General features: G+C 50.0%; 2 protein-coding genes across 2 annotated transcripts in view; both read right to left on the bottom strand.

The window, feature by feature from the left end:
* LOC125939905 (uncharacterized) overlaps nt 1-6,729 on the bottom strand; it is a 36,298-nt gene extending 29,569 nt beyond the window's left edge. Inside the window, exon 1 of the mRNA XM_049655428.1 lies at nt 6,157-6,729. Within this exon, the coding sequence (XP_049511385.1) occupies nt 6,157-6,729 (573 nt within the window). The remainder of the gene's footprint in view (nt 1-6,156) is intronic.
* Nucleotides 6,730-22,988: 16,259 nt separating this feature from the next.
* On the bottom strand, nt 22,989-23,883 carry LOC119463898 (formin-2-like). The gene is made up of 2 exons (XM_037724719.1): nt 23,780-23,883; nt 22,989-23,493 (listed from the first exon to the last, which is right to left on the bottom strand). Exons 1-2 carry the CDS (start codon nt 23,881-23,883, stop codon nt 22,989-22,991), a joined length of 609 nt encoding a protein of 202 aa, XP_037580647.1.
* Between the last annotated feature and the right edge of the window lie 744 nt (nt 23,884-24,627).

Genomic DNA, 24,627 nt, shown 5'->3' with positions numbered 1-24,627 from the left:
GCTGACCAAAAGAAGGGCACTGACGCCTCTGGCTCCCCAATATGCACCTTCTGCCACTCCGTATGCGAAGCGAACTTGCCGCGTCTCATTTTACACTGTCCCAGGTTAAATATTTATCGAGACAACGGCAATATCTTTTTTCTGCATTGCCACATTGAAGATTTACAGAACGGCATTCTCGAAAACCCGGTCACCTAGTAAAGTTAGCCCACTTCGGCGTTGCTAGCGGCCTGGCTCGCGCGATTTAGTGGGTGTCTACCTCTCCTCGTATGTCCCTCCTCCCCCACCAGCGACCTTCGGTCCTGCCTTTTCTTAACAAAAGAATTTATTCATTCATTCAATCATTCACACATCATCTAAAGCAAGGGAAATGTGCACCTGTGGTTCACATATGACGAGAACTGTCTGTGCAAATTCCAAACGAAACCATAGGTGTCTATAGCCTGAAACCAACTTCCAGTTTTCTGTGTCCAGTTTACCTCCTATAGCTGAAAATGTTGCCGCAGAATATATTTCTTATCGTTGACTATACTTATACTATACTGTTCTCGGTGTGTTGTTCACATTTAGACAAAAAATAAACCTTTCTTTTGGCTATTTATATGTCGGCACAATGTTTAACGAGAATCTCTTGCAGTGACAATTGCGAGATCTCATACAAAAGCTAAGGCAAGCGGTTGGGATACGGTAGGAATTTAAACAGAAACATGCTCTAGCAAATAATAAAAATGAAAAGACGTGCAGAGGCAAATGGACGACAGCTCTCTACCTTTTTTTTTTTGTCACTGTTCTCTCTGCACCTCTTTTCAATTTCCTTGGGCGCTGGTATATGTCTGTCATACACAGATGAACGAGAACTTGTTTGGTCTACGAAGCAACAATCATGTACGAAATTCCTCATATATTCACGTTCGCATTTTTTATTGCGATAGCAACTATATGGACACTTATATGGACGGCAGAAATCCACCGGATTTCTGCCGTCGCCGTCGCCGTGAGGTTCCGTATAGATAAAATCTTCGCCGCGCCCCGTATGCCCGAGCGGAAGCGTGCGGGGACGCACGCTGTCACGGAGAGCGAACGCATTCAATCTTCCACACGCAAGCAAGGAAGCGGGAAGCGAGCGCCGGAGGGAGCGGGGGGGGGGGGCGCATTTCTACCCTGCCAACAACCGCGCTCGTCGCTCGCTCGCACCGTCTCTTATTTCCACACGGCTCTGACCTTTATGCGCTGTGCATTCGCCGCTCAGTTTCCGTTGAAGCGATGGACCGCACGTACCTTCGCCCGCTGCGGCGTATATGCGCTTGCTGCCAGCGTTTTGACAGTCGTCGTCGGCAGTCATTCAGTGTCGCAAAAGCGCACTATTCATGTTGCACTCATTCATTGCACTATTCATGTTTGTTTGTGCGCGCTCACACCACAGTTAGTCGGGCCACATTTTCCAACGCACGCTACACATGCAATGCTGCCCGGATCGGCAGTGCAGCGCTACAGGTGTGTCCTACACATGCCTCCTACACATGCACACATCCTACACATCCTACACATGCACGCGCTGCCCACGGGCAGCGCTTCTCATCAACACCACCGTTTCACACGCGCCTTCTCGTGGTCATCGAGTCTCTCTTCATGTCGGTCTACTTACGCCGCAGCACACCTGCTTACTTAATCAGCTCATGTTTACTACAATTCATATTGCTACCAAAGCCGCTCACCTTACTTCGTATGACATTGCTGTGTTGCTATCGCATTCATTGCTTCGCCCTTAGGGCGAAACTCTAACATTTTTTCCAGTAGGGTTATCATATCTCCTTTTCTTTTTAGGTTGATTTGCCCAAAGGCTTACGCGGGATAATAGACAATCAGATATAAGCTCGCAACTTTCCATCATGCAGGAACTGCAGCCATGTCTCCGCAAACTTATTGCCCATCTCCCAACTTCTCTAGTGTTTAGGTACATCTGGCTTCAGTCAAGCCTTTCTTCGTGTCTTAAGTCTGATGGCCCATGTTCAATGGTGCAGCTGAAACAGATGTCGAGGTTCTGACGTTTCCACAGACGCCGAGCACTTGGAGCGTGTTTCTTGGTCGACTTTTGCCGATCCCCAAGCCAAGGTAACGAATGTCATCAGTCATTGTAACACGTTCGTGAGCGCGATGTCCCGCCACCTCAGTTGAAGGAAATTACATCTCCTAGTTAGCATCTTATCATTCTTTCATGTTGATTTTGTGTAGGTTCTTGCGCATGTGCTGGAAGCCTACCGCACGGTCCACTTGAAATGTTCCCATAATGAAATTTCAGTTTGCAGTGCCACCGGGTTGATGCTTCGTGTAAAATGTTTGACCCGCAGTGTTTTATCTTTTCTTAGCTCACCAAACCTACAAAAAAAAAGCTGTCTATCTAAACACGAGGGAACGGAGAAAAATTATTCTTCGGCATTCAATGCACCAATTTTGATAAGATTACTTGCATTTGAAAGGAAATATTAAATTAGATAAGATTTTTAGCGCCAGCGGACGAGGATAGAAGGGTGACGTTGACAACACAATGCGCGAACTTTCATAATTTATTCCCAGGAAAATCCACCTTTATACACCATGCACAGAAGCGCTACACCTGATCAATACGCAAAACTTAGTCTTCCAAAATGTGCTTCCTCATCTAACAGGTCGATAAACGATGCGCTTACACAGTGTTCAGCTCACCGATTGATAACCTGTGCTTAAATAATTTCCCGCACATCAACAAACAAACAAACAAACGAACAAACAAACAAATAAAAAAAGCAAATGCGACGTAGCTGGACATAAAGTCCCTAGATATTTTTTGCTTTCTTTAAGTAGCGACAAGCTTTGAAGCACCGCCGACGAATATCATTGGGCGGCGCTCATTCCGGCAGCCATGTTCTTCCTAACGCTGTCCCCCGCAACAATTTGCACGCTGCGGCGAGCAGCGTAGATAGCAGCGGCCGTTGATGGTCGCATGCTATCTAGGAAGATAATGGTGGCCGACGGAGTACATGTCGCTACTTAAAAAGACTAGGAAATTTAGGGACTTTAGCTGGACAGAACCAAGGTAATGCTGTTTGCCGTCGCTTGGAGATACTCAGATTATTTTTTGCATTCCATCTAATTACATAATTAGTCCTAATTATTAGGCAACTTCTCAAGTATTATATAATTAGATGAAATGTCTCAGAAAACTGTAGAGCAATATGAAAAAAGCCGGCAGATCCCACGCCCTGTGGGAATCGACGTTATGCGAAGCTGTGTGCGGGGAGCCTACCAAGTTAACGAAACGCCCATGAAAGCACCAGGGCGTAGGCAGCTGTTTCATGACCTACATGACACGCATGTCATGAGATTCATGTCATGAGTCCTCAGTAGTCGCTTTAGAGAAGTTAAGGCGAAAACCTAAGTCATGGTCATGAATATTACTTCGACCATCAACCTTTAGCCTTTTACTTCACTTAGTACCACATCCGAAACCATTCCATTCGTTTTTGAGTGTTAATCTTTTTTCGCTGAGTCATTGTCATTTATGATGAGTCATGATCATGACTATTACTTCTACCAGCTTCCTTTAGTGTTTCCTTCACTTAGTGCCCACGTCCGAACCTATTTCAGTGGTTTTTGAGTGTTAATCTTGTTTGCTGCGTCATTGTCATGACCTACATAGCACGCATGTCATGACATTTATGCCATGACCTATCACTTATGTTCTCCATGCACTCCTGTCATACTGTGCCAATTTTGGTACCTACCAAGTTAAAGAAACGACCATGAGAGCACCAGGACGTAGGCGGCTGTTTCATGACCTACATGACACGCATGTCATGGCATTCATGAAATCACATATAATTTATGTTGTGTCATAATAAACTCCTGTCATGGTATACCAATTTTGTTATATACCAAGTTAAAGAAACGACCATGAGAGCACAAAGACGTAGGCGGCTAGATAGATAGATACTGCCGAAGTAGCAAATGTTCACTAAGAAATGCTTCGCATTTAATAAATATTAATAAATGCGCACGCTAGAGCACGTGCGGGAAAAGGAGAATTTAAACACAACAATGCATGAAATTGCCAATGTGTCTATGCAAGCGACATTTTAGGAGTTGAGTTTTGAATGTTTACCTAAACTTGGGGAAAGATTAGCCCATTGTTAAGCTAATCGAGGCACACTCAAAGTAATATCTTCGAAAATGGTTGATGGAGATAGGGGTCCAGCATACAAACAACCAAATTACTTTCCCCCTGCAGCCCTAACGTTCAGATGAATTGTGCCACATAATCGGCAGTGACAACCAAATAGAGGAGAGGATGTGAAACCATCTTTATTAAAAAGAGGAGATTGATCCATGTGTTTCACATAATGAATCATACACACTGATGAAAGTGATGACGTTTACAGCGGAACATACTGCATTGTATTAGGCGGCGGATACACAACACTGTATTTGGTATACGCCACTTGCGGACGCATCTCTTTGGAAGTGTTCGCTCAGTCATCCGGGCCAATATCACAGAGTTGAATCTATGATGTCGCTTATCTTCAAGTACTTCCGGATATAACGCAGGCAGTATTCATTCAAATCGTCTAACTGCATGGTGCCGTCAACCGAGTCAAGGCAGACGATCTCATCGCGAACCACGCCGGCGAGTCGCATGAATTCCTTCAGGTTCGCCATGCTACGCACTTTCGTGGCAATCTTGTCCAGGGCCTGCTGCTTCTTTATACTTTGCCGAGCGCAAAGTTCTTCCACCAAGAGCGGACAACTGTACATTCTCTCCAGCGCTTCTGCAGTGTCCTTGTTGGCATATCCAACGACGAAGTCTGCTGCGCGCGTCGCCCAGCTGAGGTTTCTGTCCAAGACGTTCTGTATTATGAGCTTCTCCGCTACCAGATCTGGTTCGCTGGCCTTGAGATTCACGAAAACCAAGTTGTAGTTGTCCTCGAGCTTTGGCTTTGACAATTCTCGGACAAACTCGCCGAAGGCTTCGGGCCCAGGAGGCTCGAGCATGAATCGGCAAAGCCCTGGGCTTCGTTGCAGCAGATCGGCCAAGGGAAGCAGGGTCATTAAAGGATTCTGCGGCAACCTTACCCTCAGGTTTATGATGGCCGTGTTGTGGAGCACAGAGTCGCACAAAGATGGAGCACACTTGTTCCAGCACCAGCTGCAACACCTGCTGTCAACTAGCATGTCCAGGGTCGCCAAGGCGGGCGCTTTACGGATGAGCTGGATGAGTGGCGAGGCGGCTGGCTCGATGATACCAGAATGGCAGAGGACAGAGGTGATCCTCAGCTGTACGTGAGTGACACGGTGGCACGCGGCCACTTGATGGAGTGTGCTTTCAAGGTCAGAGAACGACACATTCACAAGCTGGCCTACTTCATGTGCTACCATTGTGTTTGGATATGCGACGTTGACAACAATGTCGGTGGTCACTCTGTCCATAACCCCCGCCGCGGTAAGGAACTTGCAAAACTCGGAAGCGTTCTGGCCCAGGCGGTGGATTGTGACCCTGCTCAGCGTGGTGTTCTCCGACAGAGCGTTTAGGAATGCGCGGCATTCCAACGTGCAGAAGCCAAACATAGAAAATCGCAGGTCATTCACCGAAACATGTTCCTGCAAGAGGGCCTCGATCCAAGGCTTGATGCGATCGGTCTTGTCCACGTGAATTGTGCCACACTTCAAGCAGTAGGACTGTGGAACCACCAAGTGCTCAGGATCCGGAATAATAGCGTGGCGGTAGCGTTCGTCGACACAATTGTAAGTAAGGCCGAAACGCTTGAGGGTCTTGGTAGAGCGCAGGAAACTCCCAATCGGAGCGGCGTACTCATCCTTGAGTGTGGACAACTCAAGGTCGAGCTGGGTCAGAACCGAGTTATATGACACGGCCTGGCAGATGGTTGGGACATTCACCTCTGGCCCATGCTTTGAAGCAATCACTTGGATACTCGTGAGTGAACGACTATTCATTAAATACCTAGCAAAGCCGGTGTATCCAAGATGTGGCCATCTGATGACGCATAAAGCTTGAAGAATCCCTGTCGTGAGAGAGATGGAGGATAGGCTTTTGTTTCTGTAAAGGCCTTCCAAAAAATCTTTGGCTCCATCCAGCCGCGTCTCGACTTGGAGGGCGCGAAGCACCTTCAAGGAAGAGCTTGTCCCAAGCAGAGGCCCAAGTTGGGCTAACTGCTCCGGCGTGTCGATCATTAGGTTCAGTTCCACCAGCTGCTTCATGGAACGGACAGTTGTGACGAGAGCATTGCTCACTACTGTCCTTTCCGAGGATTGCAGCAACGTCAGCGCCGAGATCTTGCCCACGCTGTCGCTGAGAGCACGGCACACGACCTGCTCGTGGCCTCCGAAGACGTCATCGGTGATGGTCGCCTTCACGACGCACCTGTGTTGAGTTAGCAGCCAATAGAGCAACGTGGCCGCCTGCGCCTTCTCTTCCTCCGTGGCCATGTTAGCTGTCGTCATGCCTTCACCTGCTCCAAGAAGAAACAGTGCTCCACAGCTCCCCTCTCGAACTTCGAGGCCGACGTTTATGAAGAAGCCATTCCAGGCGGCGGTGTTTTTGCAGACATGACACAGCCGGCTTGAGCCAGCTGTACATGGTTTCTTGTAGTCCACGCTGAGTCCGGTGTGGCGGCTACAGATGCCTTCCATGTCGACCAGGTGTAGAGCCATGCTATTCTGCTTCTCTTTTTTAACCATGGTGGAAGTACCTGGCTTGCGTTTTCTCTTTGGCATCTCTGGAGGTCAAGGATGAGCCTGCGAAAATGCATTGCAAGAGAAAAATGCTCATTTTAGAATGTATACACAAAGTACTCTTTTTTAAAGCACAGTTTCTATAGGCAAAAACTAAACAATGGTGTCAAACAATACGGGGCAAGAAAGAAAGAAAACATAAGACTGGCTCTCAACTAATAGTTAGCTGAAAAACATCGCTATACAGCAGATATGGAACGCCTAAATTCTTCCAGTTCGTGCATTTTATAGACCTAGAGGACACCGCTACGTCACGAATATGCGGTGGGGCTATCGTCGAAAGTGGCTATCGTCGAGAGTGGCTATCGTCGAGAGGGGCTTTCGCACGGTGGCACTCCGCCGCCGAGGAGTTGGGCCTCACGGCCGGGTGCGTGTGCGGTTCACAGTTTTAGAGCGAATGGAACGCAGTATGCGACGAGCTGCGTCCTGGTGGGCTGGGCCGGAAAGACGCAAGAAGCTCAGGTTTTCATAGGATTCCTGCTGGTGAAAACCATTGCAAGCAATGGGCCGTCGAGGTAAAAGACGAAAGTTGGATTCAAACGGTACCAGCTCATCGACTATAAACCAAAGATTACGTAACAGCTAAGCTTCTGTGTTACGTTGCGTGGCATGCATTAGCCAACAAGGGGGACTAAGATCATTAATAGCATGTCATTAGAATTTCTTACCACACTGTGGGAAATTTGCATTAGGATCAGCCTTGAATGTAGGTCAAGCGAGCAGATGCACCTCAAAGCATGTCACATTAGCGGTGTAGATTGCCTAGCACACGTTCACATACGCAGGCTGGATGTACACAGCTGCGTAATTAATGCGCCTAAACATGTTAATGAATTTTCGTGAGTGAAATAACATCTCAAGAGTTGGACACTGATGCAAGCGCGAATGAAAGCGCGAATTCGGCAATGCTTTAACCGCAGGAGCACGAGACACGCGGCATATTCTGGCGTCCGACTTGTCCTAAACGATTTGTAAACACTTCTGACAAAATGCGGCCACGGATCGGACCCCTGGCGGACGGCCAATTCCTCGGATATCGTTTTACAGTGGTCGGATAAACGGGCGGTCGCGGCCAACAGCACAGAATCCGGAGGCCTATACAAAGCCGGTGTCGCCATGGATCTGACACCTCGCCGGTCCCATCACCCAGCCGAGGCGATCGCTCCTATCGTCGCTAACGGCGACATAGAAATCGACTATAGTTTGTTTTTCACCTAAAATAATAATTAATAGATCAAAATTATGTCGAATGTGCACCTATTGCGTAAAGGAGCGCCCAGTACTAAACAGTGGCCGTGGGCAATGATCCAACGCGTTTCGTTCTAGTAGACGGAAAGCAAACACCGACCGTCTCAGCGAGGCTGGTTCGGCTAGCTTGCAAGTAGTACGTTTCGTTTGCTATTCGCACCAACGACAATGAAAAAAAAACTTATTTGGCCACATTAATCGCTTTGTCAAAGTAAGCGCACTATATGACGAGCTGCGGCCAGATCGGAAGCGCCGTAGGCCGTGACTGCGGCGGTCAGGGAGCTATAGGCCTACCGTCTCGTTTGGCCGGATTTCGATGGGTGCGAAATGCAAAAATGTGCATTGGGTACGTGGCAAAGATCACCAGTTAGTAAAAATCACCCGAAGTCCTAACTACCACGTGTCTCTTAAAATCGTGGTTTTGTCACATAAAACGGCAATATAAGAAAAATACTGCAGGAGCTCCCTGGAAAGAATGCTTACGCATTACATGACAAGCTGGACTTGTCAGTGCGTAAGCATTCTTTCTAGTCGCTCATATATACAGGATGTTTCACCGAACACTTTCAGACATTTTTAAAGGTTGCCTGTGGCAAATAGCACAGTTCTAGTGCATGAGCAGGACTACTCGAAGAGGCGGACATTACTTGCACAAAAAATTGAAATGCATAATCCACCAACTAAAATTCTAGCCGCTGAGGTTGCAAGGAACGAATTCTCGGGATGACACCAGTTTCGAGATATTAATCCCCGAACTTTGCGGAGAAATGCATTGGCGTTCCAGTTACTTTAGTGCTTCAATGCATAAACGACGTTTTGTTAACAAAGTAACTGGAACGCCAATGCATTTCTTTGCAAAGTTCGGGAATTAATATCTCGAAACTGGCGGCATCCTCAGAATTTGTTCCAAGTGGATCCGCCTTGCGAACTCCACGGCTAAAATTTGTAAATTGCAATATGGCCCATATTTCAATTTATAAATTCTAGCCGTGGATTTCGTAAGGCGGATCCATACGGTAATTAGTTAAAACTTAATTCGAGATTTTTGCTGATTAGTCGAAAATACTACGTCTTCGCCGCAAGCGGACTTGTTGCGGCAAGCGATGGCGGGAGAACAATGAATGGTGTTCACTACCAGCATATCGATTTTAAAAAAAAGTGGATACAACCGGTTACCGTGCCGCTACTCTCTATCGCGAAACCTGATAAGACGTGCGCGTCATTCCCTGCATATGCAAACCGCATACGTGGGTGATGCTGAGAATGCCCACTACTGCACTGGGGGAGCGGACCGACCCACCCACATTACTGTGGCTTGTTTTTGTTTTCATGCGTATTTCGCCACGTTATTATTAGGGGCGAAACACCTTAGGGCCGAGCCTTGTCCCCCCTCGTCGTCGTCGTCGTCCGTAGCTCTGGTTTGCATGAAGTCCGCTAGGGGCGCTGCAGTGCACAAGGGTGTTCGTTCCCGACGCGCGCTCTCTTTCTCCTTTCTTCCATGGGTGATAACGGTCGGCGCACAAGGGCGTCGGTTCCCGACGCGCGCTCTCCTTCTCTCTTCAGCCATGGATGATAACGGTTACTTCTGATAACGGCGCGCCCGCTATGGATGAAAAGACAAGAGTGGCGGCTCAAATGCAAGCGGAGTCGAGGGCTCGCAAAGCTGCTGCAGTACGGCGACGCAAACAACAAGCGGACCCGGAGTCTAGGGCGCGGGAAGCTGCAGGAAAACGGCAACGCCGGCAAGCAGACCCGGACCTGAGGGCTCGCGAAGCTGCTGCAGCAGCACGGCAACGCCGGCATGCGGACCCTGAGCTGAGGGCTCGCGAAGCTCGCGCTTGAACCGAGCATCCGGTGCCACCAACCTCAGGTAGAGAACACTTCCGGCGTTTTGCAGCCGCTTCCCGCGCTCTTGCCACCTCGGGTCCGCTTGCCGGCGTCGCCGAGCAGCTGCACTGATCACAAGGCAGTCTTAATGAAGGGAAAACGATGTCCGCACCTCAATACCATATACGACCAATAAAACAACATTGTATATACTGCACACACGTTTGTCACTCATTTGCATGTTCGAGTGGGCAATGTATGGGGGATCCACGGTTACCCGAATGATACCCCGGTTCTTCGCCCACTCATCATTCACTTCGTGGAGATGCGGTGATTTTATATTTGCAGCTTCTTTCTTCGTTTATCGACATTTCTTTTTCTAGCGTTTTTTTTTCCCTTTTCCTTGTCTCCGCCGAACTGACTCTGCCCCCCTGCCCTATCTTTTTCTTTTTTTTTTTGCACGTTCAACTCCAAATGGCTTGCGTGTTCGTGAATCATGTATATAAAAGGACGCATAACGGGGCAGTGTGGACGACCTGTCCACTGCCAATGATGAAGGGAATGCGCCGTGAAGAGCCCCGTTACCAACAAGTAATCTCTTAAGCCATCGGCTCTCTCGCTCATGTCTTCTTTCTCCCTCTTTCTTTTTTCTCTTTTTTTCGTGTGCTTCTACCTGATGATATAAAGAGACTGTTGCGAGAATTTCCTGTATCCCTTGAAAAAGGTTGGTCCACCAACTGAAACTGTTGAGTAAATAAACGTAAGACAACCGCGAAGTTCTGATATACTGGTTGCCGCCTTGTGAGCCCCCCACCCCTTCCCCTTCCCCCCTTTATTGAAGGCAGACTTTAAGCCCTGTCCGCGATCCACAACGCAGCAAAATGCCGACAAGAACCTTGTTCATCTAAGCCATGACGCTTAAATTTGTGTCTTCGTCTCCAACGGTCTGCAAAAACATTTCGGTTGCGCTTAGCGTTTGCCGATGCTGAGAATCCTGCTCAAACTCAGTGTGTCGTTTCCAACAATCGTATTGCACTGAGCATCCAAATGTTAGGAAAATGTTAACTCGGAGTTTTCTCTTGTTGTGGCCTAGCACTTATACCTTGCACTGATTTTACCAGCCAGATGTGATGAGAGGGATGGAATACAGCAGTAAAACCGCCGCAGATGTGAACTTGAACTGACCTTTTTTGATGTTTATAAGAAGCACATAACCTGAGCTTTGTGTCGTCAAAGCTGTCACGTTTGTGTGCATGGCCTCCTGTGGCTTCAGGCAAGTGAACGTGTTCCTGAACTGCCTTGAACTACATTTCAGTTTCCGGGCTGCCGTCCTCTGGTTTTACTCAAGTGACCACTATATATTTTAGCAATAAACAATCCCTTTCTTTTAGTGAGATGGGTCACTATGCTTCTCTTTCTCACATTGCTAAAAATCACGTTTTCCTTGCATTCTATTATGCAACCACCCATGATGAGCACATCAAAGTACTTAATCACTATACTTTCACAAAATGAACGCATTTGCTTATGCTTTAGGCTGGGCGGCTGCAATGAAGTTCATGGGTCGTTGTAAACCAGAATAATTTCTGTGGCTTTAGAAGCCAAGAACACGATCTGATTATTATCGTAGTGAGGGACTTCAAAATAATTTTGACCATCTGGTCTTTTTTTTTTTTTCACCGAAATCTAATAAGTACACGAGTGTTCTTTTTTTTTTTCATTTTATACCGTTCGAAATTCGGCAGCCACAGCGGTGATCGAAACCACGACCTCAGACTTGCTTTTTGACATTCGTAGAGCGCGTCTCTGCTAATACAAGACTGTTCTCGGCCGCGTGCCTTTATAATTCTTATATTTCAAAAGCACGACTTGTATCTCAACGAATGAGGTACCTACAGTCATTCATTATTCACCTCGGTTTCGTCCTATACCTTTCCACGGCATTAAGCAGCTAATATTGTACGGCCAAACGTTACGTCAGTCTTTTTGAAAGACAACCTCTAGGACCTTTAGTATACACCGTATGCCAGACTGTGACGTGGTAGTGACGGTCAGTAACACAATAGCAAAACTGTGAATGACGAAACTAACTTTTTATTGGGCGAACTTGTGCCCGCAAAACACGCGACACTCGAAGCCGATCAATCTGATCTGCCGGTCAAGCGCGTCGGCTTTTATGAATGAGTCTTCGAAGGTTCTAGAGTCATCGCTGGTGTCTTCCAGAAAGTACTACACAATTCGCGTTGCGCATGCAGAGAACACAAGCTTCGGTGACAACGGATAGAACTGCAGATATAGGATGCACGTTTTACACGTGCAGAAGAAGTTGCTCAAGCACGAGCAAGCACAGATCCACAAACAGAGACCCACCTATTTAGAAAAGCTGCGAGGCGAGAAGGTGGCAGACTTGCGACGCTGCTCGACGAGTGTCCTGTTCTGATGTGCAGTCGAAAACCTCCGAGCCGCCGCCAGACACACCGGCAACAGTCACGGACGCAGCACGCGCTCGGTGCGAAGGCGTCGACACAGTTCTGCGCGTTGCTGGTGCTGCGTTCGCCCACGTTACAGACGTGTGTCCCGGGTAGGCGAAAATGTTTAACCGTCGCCGCAACTACTAGCCAGTTTTAGCAGAGCGTTCAAGGTCGCCTCCGCTCATACCGTCGTATGCTCGAAGCCGCTCAACGGAACGCTAGCGGGAACACTAATGCGCGCGCGCACAACGCTCACATCGGCAGCGGAACGAAGAACGCTGCCCACGCTCCGCTACGAAGCCGTGTGAGCGTCTACTGGTTGCGTTGTCGTTTTACAGCCACGTTAAGCGCGTGACAAGCGTCTCTGGAAGACGCGCATGGCCAACAAGCGAAATCAACGCAGTTCGTGCAGCCAGCAGTGTGCTTGAAATGTTAGCGGAGCGGAGCTTAAGCAACGCTCTGCTAAAAGTGTCTATGGTTTTGCGCCCGAGTGCCGTACGGGGTACAGTGACGTGAAAGAAGCACCGAAGCCATCCTTGTTCCGCGAGACTAAGAACGAACAAAGCAGTGGGAACGGAACTTTCACCGTGCAGATATTGGATGAAACATGCGCGCTCTGCGAACTACATTTCGAGCAGCGATATACAGGGCGTCCCAATAATCATGCACCAATATTTAAAAAAAATGTGGTTGATCCCTCTTATATAGGAATCGGTATAGAACACGAAAGTGAAACGTGTCTTCACAGAAGTAGTGTAATGTTTATTGCACATTGATATATAATGTCTATTGGTGTTTTGTGGCTAAAGCGCCCTTAGGCGTTGATGCACCCACGCTGACGCCTGGTGGCACGTCTCCTCCATCACGACTACCGACGTCGATGACCATGAGCAACCGTCGTGCATATGGAAGCTGCACTACGCTGCACACGCTAGCACAACGCGAAAGACGAAGCACGTAACTGACACACTAATACAACGCGCAAGACAAAGCACGTAACTGAATCGTCACCGAGTCAAATCAGCGCGTACAGCGCGTCGTAATTGCAGCCTCCGCGATCAACTTCAGAAACATTTTCAGAGCTAATTGCGGAGGCCACGCTCCGCTGTGCTGAGTACGGTGAACGCCACCTGGCGTTGGTAGTGCTTCTTGATGCCAGCGTCCCTTCGAATGCTGGCATCGAGGCGTCGTAGTGCTGAGACCACCGAAGCGTTCACTGTCGGTGCGCGTTAGTGTCATAATGCAGTACTTCTCTTTTCTGCTCGTAGGCGGCGGCACCGCCCCGAGCAAGAGCGCGGGTACACGGAGGAGTGTTAGATATATAAGGCGCGTCTGTGTAGCTCTCTGCAAATGCGTTTGTGGCGCAATACAATAAAGAAAAAAAAGCGTTTGTGGCGCAATGGGTTAAACGCTCGGCGATCTATCGTCGCGGACCGAGAGGTCGTGGGTTCGATTTCCAAATTTTGCATGTTTGTGGAACTTTTTCTTCTGGTTTCTTTCTTTGTATTATGTTCTATGACGTATTTCCGTGACGGAAATACGTCAGTGAAGTCTTGGTGGACCCCGGCATAAAACACTTTCGTGTTAAAATATGCAAATGCGACGTAGCTGGAGAGAACCAAGGTAATGCTGTTTACCGTCGCTTGGAGATAGATTATTTCTTGCATTCCATTTAATTACGTAATTTGTCGTATTTAATTAGGAAACTTCTCAAATAATATATACTTAGATTAAATGTGTCAGAAAACTGCAAAGCAACATGAAAAACTCCCGATACAGCTTTCTGTTGCTCAATGCATGCTACATGAAAGTGTTTTTCCTAGAATGAAAGAAAAGCCTGCGAATACGAGCGGCCGTCACGCGGTAATTTCCGTGTATTCGCGGGCTTCTTTCACGCTCGGAAAAACACTAATGTAGCATGCATAAAGGAACAGAAAGCTGCATCGGGAGTTTTTCATACTGCTCTACAGTTTTCCGATTGACAATTTTAATCCAATTTAATATTTGAGAAGTTGCCTAATTAATTACGACTAATTATGTGATTAGCCCGATAATTATCTGTTTGTTTTGGCCAATTTAATCTGATGCATTGTATGGTAAGGACGGGGTCTTGTAACAGCGAGCGTGCACGCGTGCCGTAGACAAGTAATTTGAGATTGCATATCCATAAATACTGAGCAAATTGGCATCCGAGCCTATGCGAGCGCTTGGCAAGTTTACTTTCCTGCAGCAGCGTAGTGTACCACGGCAGTTTACCAATCAAACCCGATGCGGTTAGAGCAAAGGGCATGACGAAGGTAACGGGTCAACCCTTTGCGTATGATTAGGCTGTGGCACTGAAATAGGGAAAATAAACTTCGCGCAGAAGCGCAATGACTGTAAAAAATTGTCGTAGTTTCACCCGAAAGGCGAAGCATCAATTGCGATAGCAAATTAGTACAGAGCTATACGGAGTAAGGATAGTAGTTTTAACAGCCGTATAAACTTGGGCATGCAGCGGCACCAGCACCGCGCAGAACTGTTGTCGACGCCGTCGGCGTTCTGCCCGCGCTCGCACCAAACGCGCGCGGCGTTGGTGACTGTTGCCGGTGCCTCTGGGGGCGGCTCGGAGGTTTTCGAGGAGATCAGAACGGGACACTCGTCGAGCTGCGTCGGAAATCTTACCCACCTTCTCGCCTCGCAACGTTTTTATATAAATACGCATTTGGTGCCGGAGCTAAACGTCACCTCCCCTCCCTCCTGTGCCCCCACGGCCTTTCGCGCGACGGAAAAAGTCGCGTTTGCTCTCTATATATGGTGATTGTAAAGGAGGAAAGAGACTCTGCAGCCCTTCAGGGAGCACGGCGCAGGACGCGCGTTTGCTCTCCGACGTGCGTTCGCTCCCCGTGAAAGCGCGCGTCCCTCGTGCCCTTTCACTCGCACATACAGTGTCCGGTGCGCGGCGACGATTTCATCGGCATTGACGTCATACGCAACCTCACGGCGACAGCGACGCCGATGGCAGATATCCTATTTGGAGTGTCCATATAATTGTTATCGCAATAAAACAAACTGAGCAGACATTCAATTGACATCATTGCAATCTTCCCAGAGCCGTGTGCAGTGGTCCGGAAAATAGCACTTTTTATTGCGATAGCAATTATATGGACACTCCAAAGCAGATTTCTGCCGTCGGCGTCGCCGTCGCCGTTGCCGTCGCCGTCGCCGTCGCCGTCGCCGTGAGGTTCCGTATGACGTCAATGGAGATGAAATCGTCGCCGCGCGCCGCCGAACGCTGTATGTGCGAGTGAAAGGGCGCGAGGGACGCGCGCTTTCACGGGGAGTGAACGCACAGCGGAGAACAAACGCGCGTTCTGTGCCGTGCTCCCTTAAGGGCTGCAGAAGTAGGCGTCTCTTTCCTCCTTTACAATCACCATATATGTAGAGCAAACGCGCCTTCTTCTGACACACGAAAGGCCGTGGGGGGGGGGGGCGGGGGGGGGGGGGCAGGGAAGGGAGGCGACGTTTAGCTGCGGCACCAAGTGCCTATTTATATCAGAGGCTCCGGCAACAGTCACCAACGCCGCACGCATTTTGTGCGAACGCGGGCAAAACGCCGACGGCGTCGACAACAGTGCTGTGTGTTGCCGGTGCTGCTGCATGTCCAAGTTTGTACAGCGGATAAAACTACTATCCTTACTTCGTATAGCTATCTACTAAGTTGCTATCGCAATTGATGCTTCGCCTTTCGGGTGAAACTGCGACAACTTTTTTTTTTACCCTACAAATAATTGCTAGGTCAGTAGTGCAGAAACCGCAGTTCGAAGAGAAATGGTAAAAGCAACGCCGCCCACTCGGCAGCCGCCGTGTCCCGGAGCCAAGTTTCAGGTCTTGCTGCGCCCCCTCTCGGCAGGCAACATGCAACTCCCGCGCCCTTTTCTGAGCCCACTACCACGGCCGCTGGATAAAAAAGTTGTCGCAGTTTCACCCGAAAGGCGAAGCATCAATTGCGATAGCAACTTAGTAGAGAGCTATACGGAGTAAGGATAGTAGTTTTATCCGCTGTTCAAACTTGGACATGCTGCAGCACCGGCAACACACAGCACTGTTGTCGACGCCGTCGGCGTTTTGCCCGCGTTCGCACAAAATGCGTGCGGTGTTGGTGACTGTTGCCGGAGCCTCTGATATAAATAGGCACTTGGTGCCGCAGCTAAACGTCACCTCCCTTCCCTGCCCCCCCCCCCCCCTCCCACGGCCTTTCGTGCGTCAGAAGAAGGCGCGTTTGCTCTACATATATGGTGATTGTAAAGGAGGAAAGAGACGCCTACTTCTGCAGCCCTTAAGGGAGCACGGCACAGAACGCGCGTTTGTTCTCCGCCGTGCGTTCACTCCCCGTGAAAGCGCGCGTCCCTCGCGCCCTTTCACTTGCACATACAGCGTTCGGTGGCGCGCGGCGACGATTTCATCTCCATTGACGTCATACGGAACCTCACGGCAACGGCGACGGCGACGGCAACGGCGACGGCGACGCCGACGGCAGAAATCTGCTTTGGAGTGTCCATATAATTGCTATCGCAATAAAAAAGGTGCGGCCTGCCGCGTCGGGTGCGCTGCTATGCGAGCGAACGTGACGGCTGTAGTTGCATTGTCGGCCGTTTGGCTGAGCCGAACGGCGCTAGCTGAGGGGGATGGAACGCTTCGCATGCACGCGCGACGGCGTTCGAAGCGCGTTCCTGACGCATTTGCTATGTCGATGCCAGACAACAGACCCCGGCGTGTGGCGCCGCGGCGGATCACACCGTTTTCGATGCACGCGGCAGGCCGCACCTTTTTATTGCGATAGCAATTATTATATGGACACTCCAAAGCAGATTTCTGCCGTCGGCGTCGCCGTGAGGTTCCGTGTGACGTCAAAGGTAATGTAATTGTCGCCGCGCGCCGAACGCTGTATGCGCGAGTGAAAGGGCGCGAGGGACGCGTGCTTTCACGGGGAGTGAACGGCACGGCGGAGAACAAACGCGCGTTGTGCGCCGTGCTCCCTTAAGGGCTGCAGAATTAAGCGTCTCTTTCCTCCTTTACAATTACCATATATGTAGAGCAAACGCGACTTCTTCAGACACGCGAAAGGCCGTGGGGGGGGGGGGGAGGCTAAGTTTAGCTGCGGCACAAAATGCCTATTTATATAAAAACGTTGTGAGGCGGGAAGGTGGTAAAGACTTCCAACGCTGCTCGACGAGTGTCCCGTTCTGATCTCGTCGAAAACCTCCGAGCCGCCCCCAGAGGCTCCCGCAACAGTCACCAACGCCGCGCGCGTTTTGTGCGAACGCGGGCAAAACGCCGACGGCGTCGACAACAGTTCTGTGTGTTGCCGGTGCTGCTGCATGTCCAAGTTTGTACAGCTGATAAAACTACTATCCTTACTCCGTATAGCTCTCTACAAATTTGCTATCGCAATTGATACTTAGCCTTTCAGGTGAAACTGCGACAACCTTTTTTTTATTGCGATAGCAATTATATGGACACTCAAAAGCAGATTTCTGCCGTCGGCGTCGCCGTCGCCGTCGGCGTCGCCGTCGCCGTCGCCGTGAGGTTCCGTATGACGTCATTTGGAGATGAAATCGTCGCCGTGCGCCGAACGCTGTATGTGCGAGTGAAAGGGCGCGAGGGGCGCGTCTTTCACGGGGAGTGAACGCATGGCGGAGAACAAACGCGCGTTCTGCGCCTTGCTCGCTTAAGGGCTGCAGAATTAGGCGTCTCGTTTCTCCTTTACAATCACCATATATGTAGAGCAAACGCGCCTTCTTCAGACGCGCGAGAGGCCGTGGGGGAGGGGGAAGGAAGGGACGCGACGTTTAGCTGCGGCACCAAGTGCCTATTTATATGAGAGGCTCCAGCAACAGTCACCAACGCCGCACGCATTTTGAGCTAACGCGGGCAAAACGCCGATGGCGTCGACAACAGTTCTGCGTGTTGTTGCTACCAAAGCCGCTCACATTACTTCGTATGACATTGCTGTGTTGCTATCGCATTCATTGCTTCGCCCTTAGGGCGAAACTGTGACATTTTTTTCAATGCCTGCCAGATGCGGTCGGTTTACCACCCTCTCTGATCGCACTTTCCTACTTCCCCCGTCGGGCAGCGCGCCTGCTTTACGGTCGTGGGGGAGAGTACCTAAAGACCCTCTGGGTGGCGCCTCACGACGGAAGTCAGAGGAAGTAATCCTGACAGACGCGTGAAGAGTTACCGCATCTCCTCCCGAACGACAGCTGCGCGCTCAGACGCACGCGTGACGCAAGCTGTCGTACCTTTCGTCGTACCCTCTAGGTAGCGTCACACGCGGCAACAAACTGAACTAAAGCGGACCAACGGCTCCGAGGTCGACTCAAGTTCCCATTAATTTTCAGATCGGCCTGTCGCCGCTGCCGTTTCGTGGCAGCGGCTCAAGCCCTCTTCTCCGCGGCGCTGTCCACGGCACTGACACTGGCGTTGACGCTGGCGCTGTCCGTGGCACTCATCGCGGCGTTGCGGGAGGAGAATGAGAGGACGAAGTCAATGATTATTAGTGAGCGAAGCACCGGGGGATCATTCGGGCAAAACGACGGAAGTGTTCTCCGGAAGCCGGAAGCTGGCTTCCGGAACCGGAAGAGGAAGCGGAACCAGAACCGGAAACAGAAGCCGGCTTCCGGTTCCGGAAGCTGGAGCTCGGCGTACATATACTATACATATACATACAAGGAGAGGAGGGGGAGGAGGATGCGCATGCGCAGTGCGGGTGTGGATGTCGCGCGGCGGATGGATGGAGGGAGGGAGGTGGCAGGCGGGTGTGGATGTCGCGCGGCGGATGGATGGAGGGAGGGAGGCAGTGACATAGCCCCGACCATAAGATGCTTCGCATCTAAAATTCTCATTGGCCGTATGCTGTATGTGCGCGTGAAAGCGCGCCAGGGCGAGGGACGCGAGCTTTCACGGGTCAGCGAACGCACGGCAGAGAGCAAACGCGACTTATGTGCGAGTGAAAGCGCGCAAGGGCTAGGGAGGCGCGCTTTCGCGGGGAGCGAACGCACGGCGGAGAGCAAACGCGACTTCCCAGTGGAAGGGGAGTGGTGGGCGAGGAGGCCATCGAGGCACCCTAGACTGCGTGTGCGTGCCCGCTCTCCCACTGCGGCGCATGCGCGCAGCCCTGCCGGCCTCTGCCGCCGACACTCTCTGGGCTCTCGCCCGCCTCTCCCCTATCAGTGTCGACAACGGTGTTTAGCCGTTCGTCGCGTAGCCAGCGTTTTGACAGTGGTTGTGTGCGGTCACACAAACAATGTGCACAACTGTTGTCGACGGCGGCGGCGTTTTGCCCGCGTTCGCACCGAACGCGCGCGGCGTTGGTGACGTGTTTATGAAGGACGTGCCTGCCTTTGCCGTACACCCTATGGCGGTGTACCGTAGCGGCCATAAGGTCATGGTCCCTATGGTCACTAAATAAATGAAAACCACCGGATCATATATATTTCTCATTATTTAATAGTTCAAATAACGAATTACACCATCACATCTTAATAGTCATCATTGGAAATAATTCCCACCATAGTACAGCTTCGCTAGTCTTCCATCTACACTCCAATGGAAGGGCTTTTTATTGCGATAGCAATTATATGGACACTCCAAAGCAGATTTCTGCCGTCGGCGTCGCCGTCGTCGTCGCCGTGAGGTTCCGTATGACGTCAATGAAGATGAAATCGTCGCCGCGCGCCGAACGCTGTATGTGCGAGTGAAAGGGCGCAAGGGACGCGCGCTTTCACGGGGAGTGAACGCACGGCGAACAAACGCGCGTTCTGTGCCGTGCTCCCTGAAGGGCTGCAGAAGTAGGCGTCTCTTTCCTCCTTTACAATCACCATATATGTAGAGCAAACGCGCCTTCTTCCGACGCGCGAAAGGCCTTGGGGGGGAGGGGGGGGGGGAGGCGACGTTTAGCTGCGGCACCAAGTGCCTATTTATATCAGAGGCTCCGGCAACAGTCACCAACGCCGCACGCATTTTGTGCGAACGCGGGCAAAACGCCGACGGCGTCGACAACAGTTCTGCGTGTTGCCGGTGCTGCTGCATGTCGAAGTTTATACAGCTGATAAAGCTACTATCATTACTCCATATAGCTCTCTACAAATTTGCTATCGCAATTGATGCTTCGCCTTTCAGGTGAAACTGCGACAACTTTTTTATTCAATTCCCATTGCGGAGCGAGCGATTTCACTGGCATTGAAAAAATAGAGGAGGCGCTAGTATAATAATTACAGCTAAATCAAAGGTTAACCAAGTGAAACCAACACTTAACCAGGCTAAACCAAGCTATCGCTTTGCATATCCAGGGTTAGCTGAGCTAAGCCGCAGCTATTTTTTTTTTTTTTTGTGTTTCGTGTTGATGTTACGGCGGTTCTTGCATGCATGCCTCAGAACCACCGGAGGGAAAATAATAATTTTCCCGTCATGAAATGTCATTTGACAGCGCCAGCCTCATCGCGACACGATCTTGCTCCTCCTAAGTTGGTTTAACCGCTGAGCTCTACCATTAAATTTTTGACCAAGTGGTTCAAGTGTCAACCCTGTCGCCAAATAAATGCGGTTGGCTAGCACGAGCAGAGCTGTAAGCTGCCCGAAGCGTTATATAGCAGTATATGTTCTAATTCTCCGTCGACTTTAATTTCTAGTAGCGCTTCATGCAGAATACGTCTGATATCACCGCTTTCGCAATTGCAGGAAGTCGTTTTTCTCTGGCATTTCTTGCATGTAACAGGAAATGTTAATATTTACGGACTACACGGACTGCATTATTGACTAAGGTTACGAATGTTTTTAAAAGTTTAGGACTGCCGCAGCCATTTTTCGAAATTATGCTTTTATTCGCTTGGCAAGAAATCTTGATTAAATGGTCACTTTCTGAAATTTTGCACCTTTGAGCGGGAATGTCAATGCGACGTCACGGGTCTATATTCTTGCATTTTGGGGATTTGGTTGGAATTTTGAGCCTTGCTAGGCTCAGCCCTTGGTGCCTTTGATTTTAAGTAGTTTCTTTTTTTCTTTTTTTGCCGATAATCAGTCGACAAGGTGTAGCCTACTCTGTCAAAATTTGCGACGTCATGTCAAGCTGGTGGGAAAGAAGCTTCAGGAGACGCGCGTCTTTCGCTAGGTTAAGATGAAGATTTTCTTGACCCTTCGTTCGTGCAAAATTTTATCATTACACTTCAAATAAAATTGAATTCAGGGGTTTTACGTTCGAATACCATACTTTATTACCATATAAATAAATAGCACCTGTGCTATAACACTAGCCGCAGCATTTACAAACATTGGTACAATGTTTCCCTTTGCAGATACTGCCATTTTATTACAACTCTACACGTGCGCACGGAATGCAATGAATAAATAATCGTAATTAATTAACGTGTACGCTAAAGCACGCTAGAAAAAAAATGACAAATGTTCAAACTGCCGATGTGTCAATAAAAGCACCATTTCAAGAGTTGAGTTCATGATGTTTAGCTAAACTTTGGAAACGATAACTCCTCTTGAGTCATTATTATTGTTGACTAATCGGTGGCACATTAAAAGTAACATCTTCGAAAGCGGTATGATAGAGGTGCGGGTCCAGCATATAAGCAGCCTAATGACTTTCTCTCGCCTATACGTTTCACCTAAGTTGTGCCACTTCGCAGTGTTTGCATATACGGAGTCGTAGTGTTTGTACGTCAACAACTAGCCGAGGGCAGTTTTACCGTCCGGCTCCTTATTAGCAAGTCTCGCCTTGCAGCACTCAACACGATTTCTCTACCGCGTTTAGAGCTGCTTGCTTGTCTTTTGGCGGCGAGATTATAGCATTACATCCAGAAAATGCCTCAGGTTTCATCCTGTATTGCTTCCTTCTGGACTGATACAACGATAGCGTTAATTGGATCTCTGGCTTGAAGACCTTCGTAAGGAACCGTAGTCGCGAGATTCATACTTTCACCCAAGGTTACACTTGGCGCCATTGCGTGAGCTCAGACAACCTGGCAGACCTTTTGACGAACGTACCACAACCGATGGCTCCAGACCGAGGCCAGCGCAAACGCCAGACCACCGACAGTGCGCGTACAACCGAAGCACCAGTCCGAGGCGAGGGTACAGCGTCAGCTCATCCTTAACAATGCGAAGGTGATCGCCTACACGAGCCCTTCAGATCGCGACCAGAACCGACGACACGTTCGACTCGCCTGAAAACGAAACTCTGCCCGAAAATCTGCCCCAAAACTAAACGCGCAATCCGTTGAGCCTCGACAAAGTAGATCAAATACAAAACAGCGAAATGAATCGCCGATCTCTTGCTCCTCGCAAGACCGCCACCACTGCGTGGAAACCGACCATCACCGGCAAAGCAGTGCTCGAAACCGTAGCCCTGAGACGCAGCATATGCACAGCGTCAACGACCCGATCATACGTCATAGCGCCGACGTCTTGCACCAGAGGGCTCACATTCATCGACCGACCGCGCTATTTCCCGCCAACTACACCGTAGAGTCCGCCACTGTCAGATATGCCTAACGACTACAAGGTGGACAACTTGATCCAAAAACGACGAAAAGTGTGCAGCTCCATCGCCATTGTGATGACCTACGATGTACCTTCGCGCCGATATACCAGCGGACGCCATTGTTGGACCTATACATCAAGAACAAGACGGACATGGACAACCTGCTCTTCATTTGTATGTTCCATGTGCATGTGTATGTGCATGCTCTTCATGTGCGGCGGCGGCGGCAGCGCGGCACCCTCGGGCGGCGCTCCTTCCTCAGGCCCCGGCGGGGGCGGCGGAAGGAAGCCCGGCGGACGTGGAGGCGTGAGACCCGTCGGTGGACCTGGCGGGAAGCCGGGTCGCAGGGACGAGCGACCAGGCGGCAGACCCCTTCCAGGCAAGACACCAGGAGGCAGACCCCTTCCAGGAGGGCCTCCGGGCGGAAGACCCCGGCTAGGCAAGCCACCGGGCGGTAGTAGACCCCGGCCAGGCGAGCCACCGGGAGGCGTCAGTCCGGTAGACCGCAGCGGGAAACCGGGCCGCACGCCGGGGGAGCGGCCCGGTGGCAACCCCGGCGGGCCCGGGGGAAAGCCCGGGGGTCGAGGCCGCGGGTCGACCCACCAGGAGCGTCCACAATTTTCGAACGTAGTACTGCGCGGTCGCGACCCACGTAGGTGATGAGTCAGAGGCAAGCCCTGCGGAGGTCTACCGAGGCCACTGACCTTTGCTGGGCCTCCGAAGCGCTTAAGGCGGGGACGACTTGCGCTGAACGACCGTCATATCTGCATATTCGATTCGGCATCGCACTTCGCGTGCAGCGATCACGAGCTCCGAGCCCACGCTGCTCGCGCCCGGCCACGTGGCCTTCCGCTAGGCGAGACTCGACATCGATCAACTGATGATTTTCTCTCCCGCGTATAGTACGCTTATACGCGACTCTTCGTTCGCCACGATGTCAGAGTCCCCGAAGTTGGAAAGTTCGTTCGCCAGTCTCATCTCCAGGTCGATGAAGGTGCGCAACCTGCCCTCGGCTTCCAGCATGTTGCTCTTCTAGCCCGTTCTTGCTGTCAGCAACCCTGCAGCACCACCTCAAAACATGGAAGACGAAACACCCGGACACTGCAGCTCGCCTTCAACGGCCCTTCTACGTGGACGACTTGCAGTGGCGTATTTCTGGACTGGGGGGAGAGGGAGGGGGGCAAACCGCAAATTATTTGACCCTTCTCTTTCTTTCTTTTCTTCGCTCTCTCTCTTTCTATATATATATATATATATATATATATATATATTGCGAATTACTATTAAATAACTGAAAGAGTCTGCAAAAGCGTCTGTCAGTTACTTTTTATATTGAACAGGCATAGATCTATTTATCAATAACATATGGTGAACTATGGGGGCTGGAGAAAACATTTGAATTTGCATTTATTTCTTGCAACTCAATTTTTGCTAGGTTTCATTTCGGTTGAGTTCACAGTTCTTCCAGAGAAGTGAGATAAATTCTGCTTTGTTCGTACAACACATTCATATAAAGCTACGGAACACTTGCACGCGTAATTTCCTGCAAATGCCATAACTAGTCCCTGTTTTTGAAGTTCACCTACATATTGCCGATAAAGCGCCCTTTATTTTCGCCAAATATAAACAAAGTGTCTGGTGTAGTTCACGGAGGACATCGCTGAAACCAAGTAGGAACGTCTTATGACGCATGAAAATAGAGGGGGAGCGGGTACAAATGCTCAGTAATTATTTGCAACGCTTTGCAGTGGACAGGAACGCAACAGT

The sequence above is a fragment of the Dermacentor silvarum genome, chromosome 9 (genome assembly GCF_013339745.2).
Source record: "Dermacentor silvarum isolate Dsil-2018 chromosome 9, BIME_Dsil_1.4, whole genome shotgun sequence".
In the NCBI taxonomy this organism is placed as follows: Eukaryota; Metazoa; Arthropoda; class Arachnida; order Ixodida; family Ixodidae; genus Dermacentor; species Dermacentor silvarum.
The sequence above is the reverse complement of the archived record's forward strand: the minus strand, read 5'-3'. Positions and strand labels throughout refer to the sequence as shown.

Bases quoted from the DNA above. Each gene is read 5' to 3' on its own strand.
- LOC119463898 (XM_037724719.1), bottom strand. From the start codon at position 23,883: ATGCTGGAAGCCGAGGGCAGGTTGCGCACCTTCATCGACCTGGAGATG. The intron at 23,494-23,779 runs GTCGCGTATAAG...GCGACCGCGCAG, and splicing joins GACATCGTGGCGAACGAAGA to TACTACGTTCGAAAATTGTG.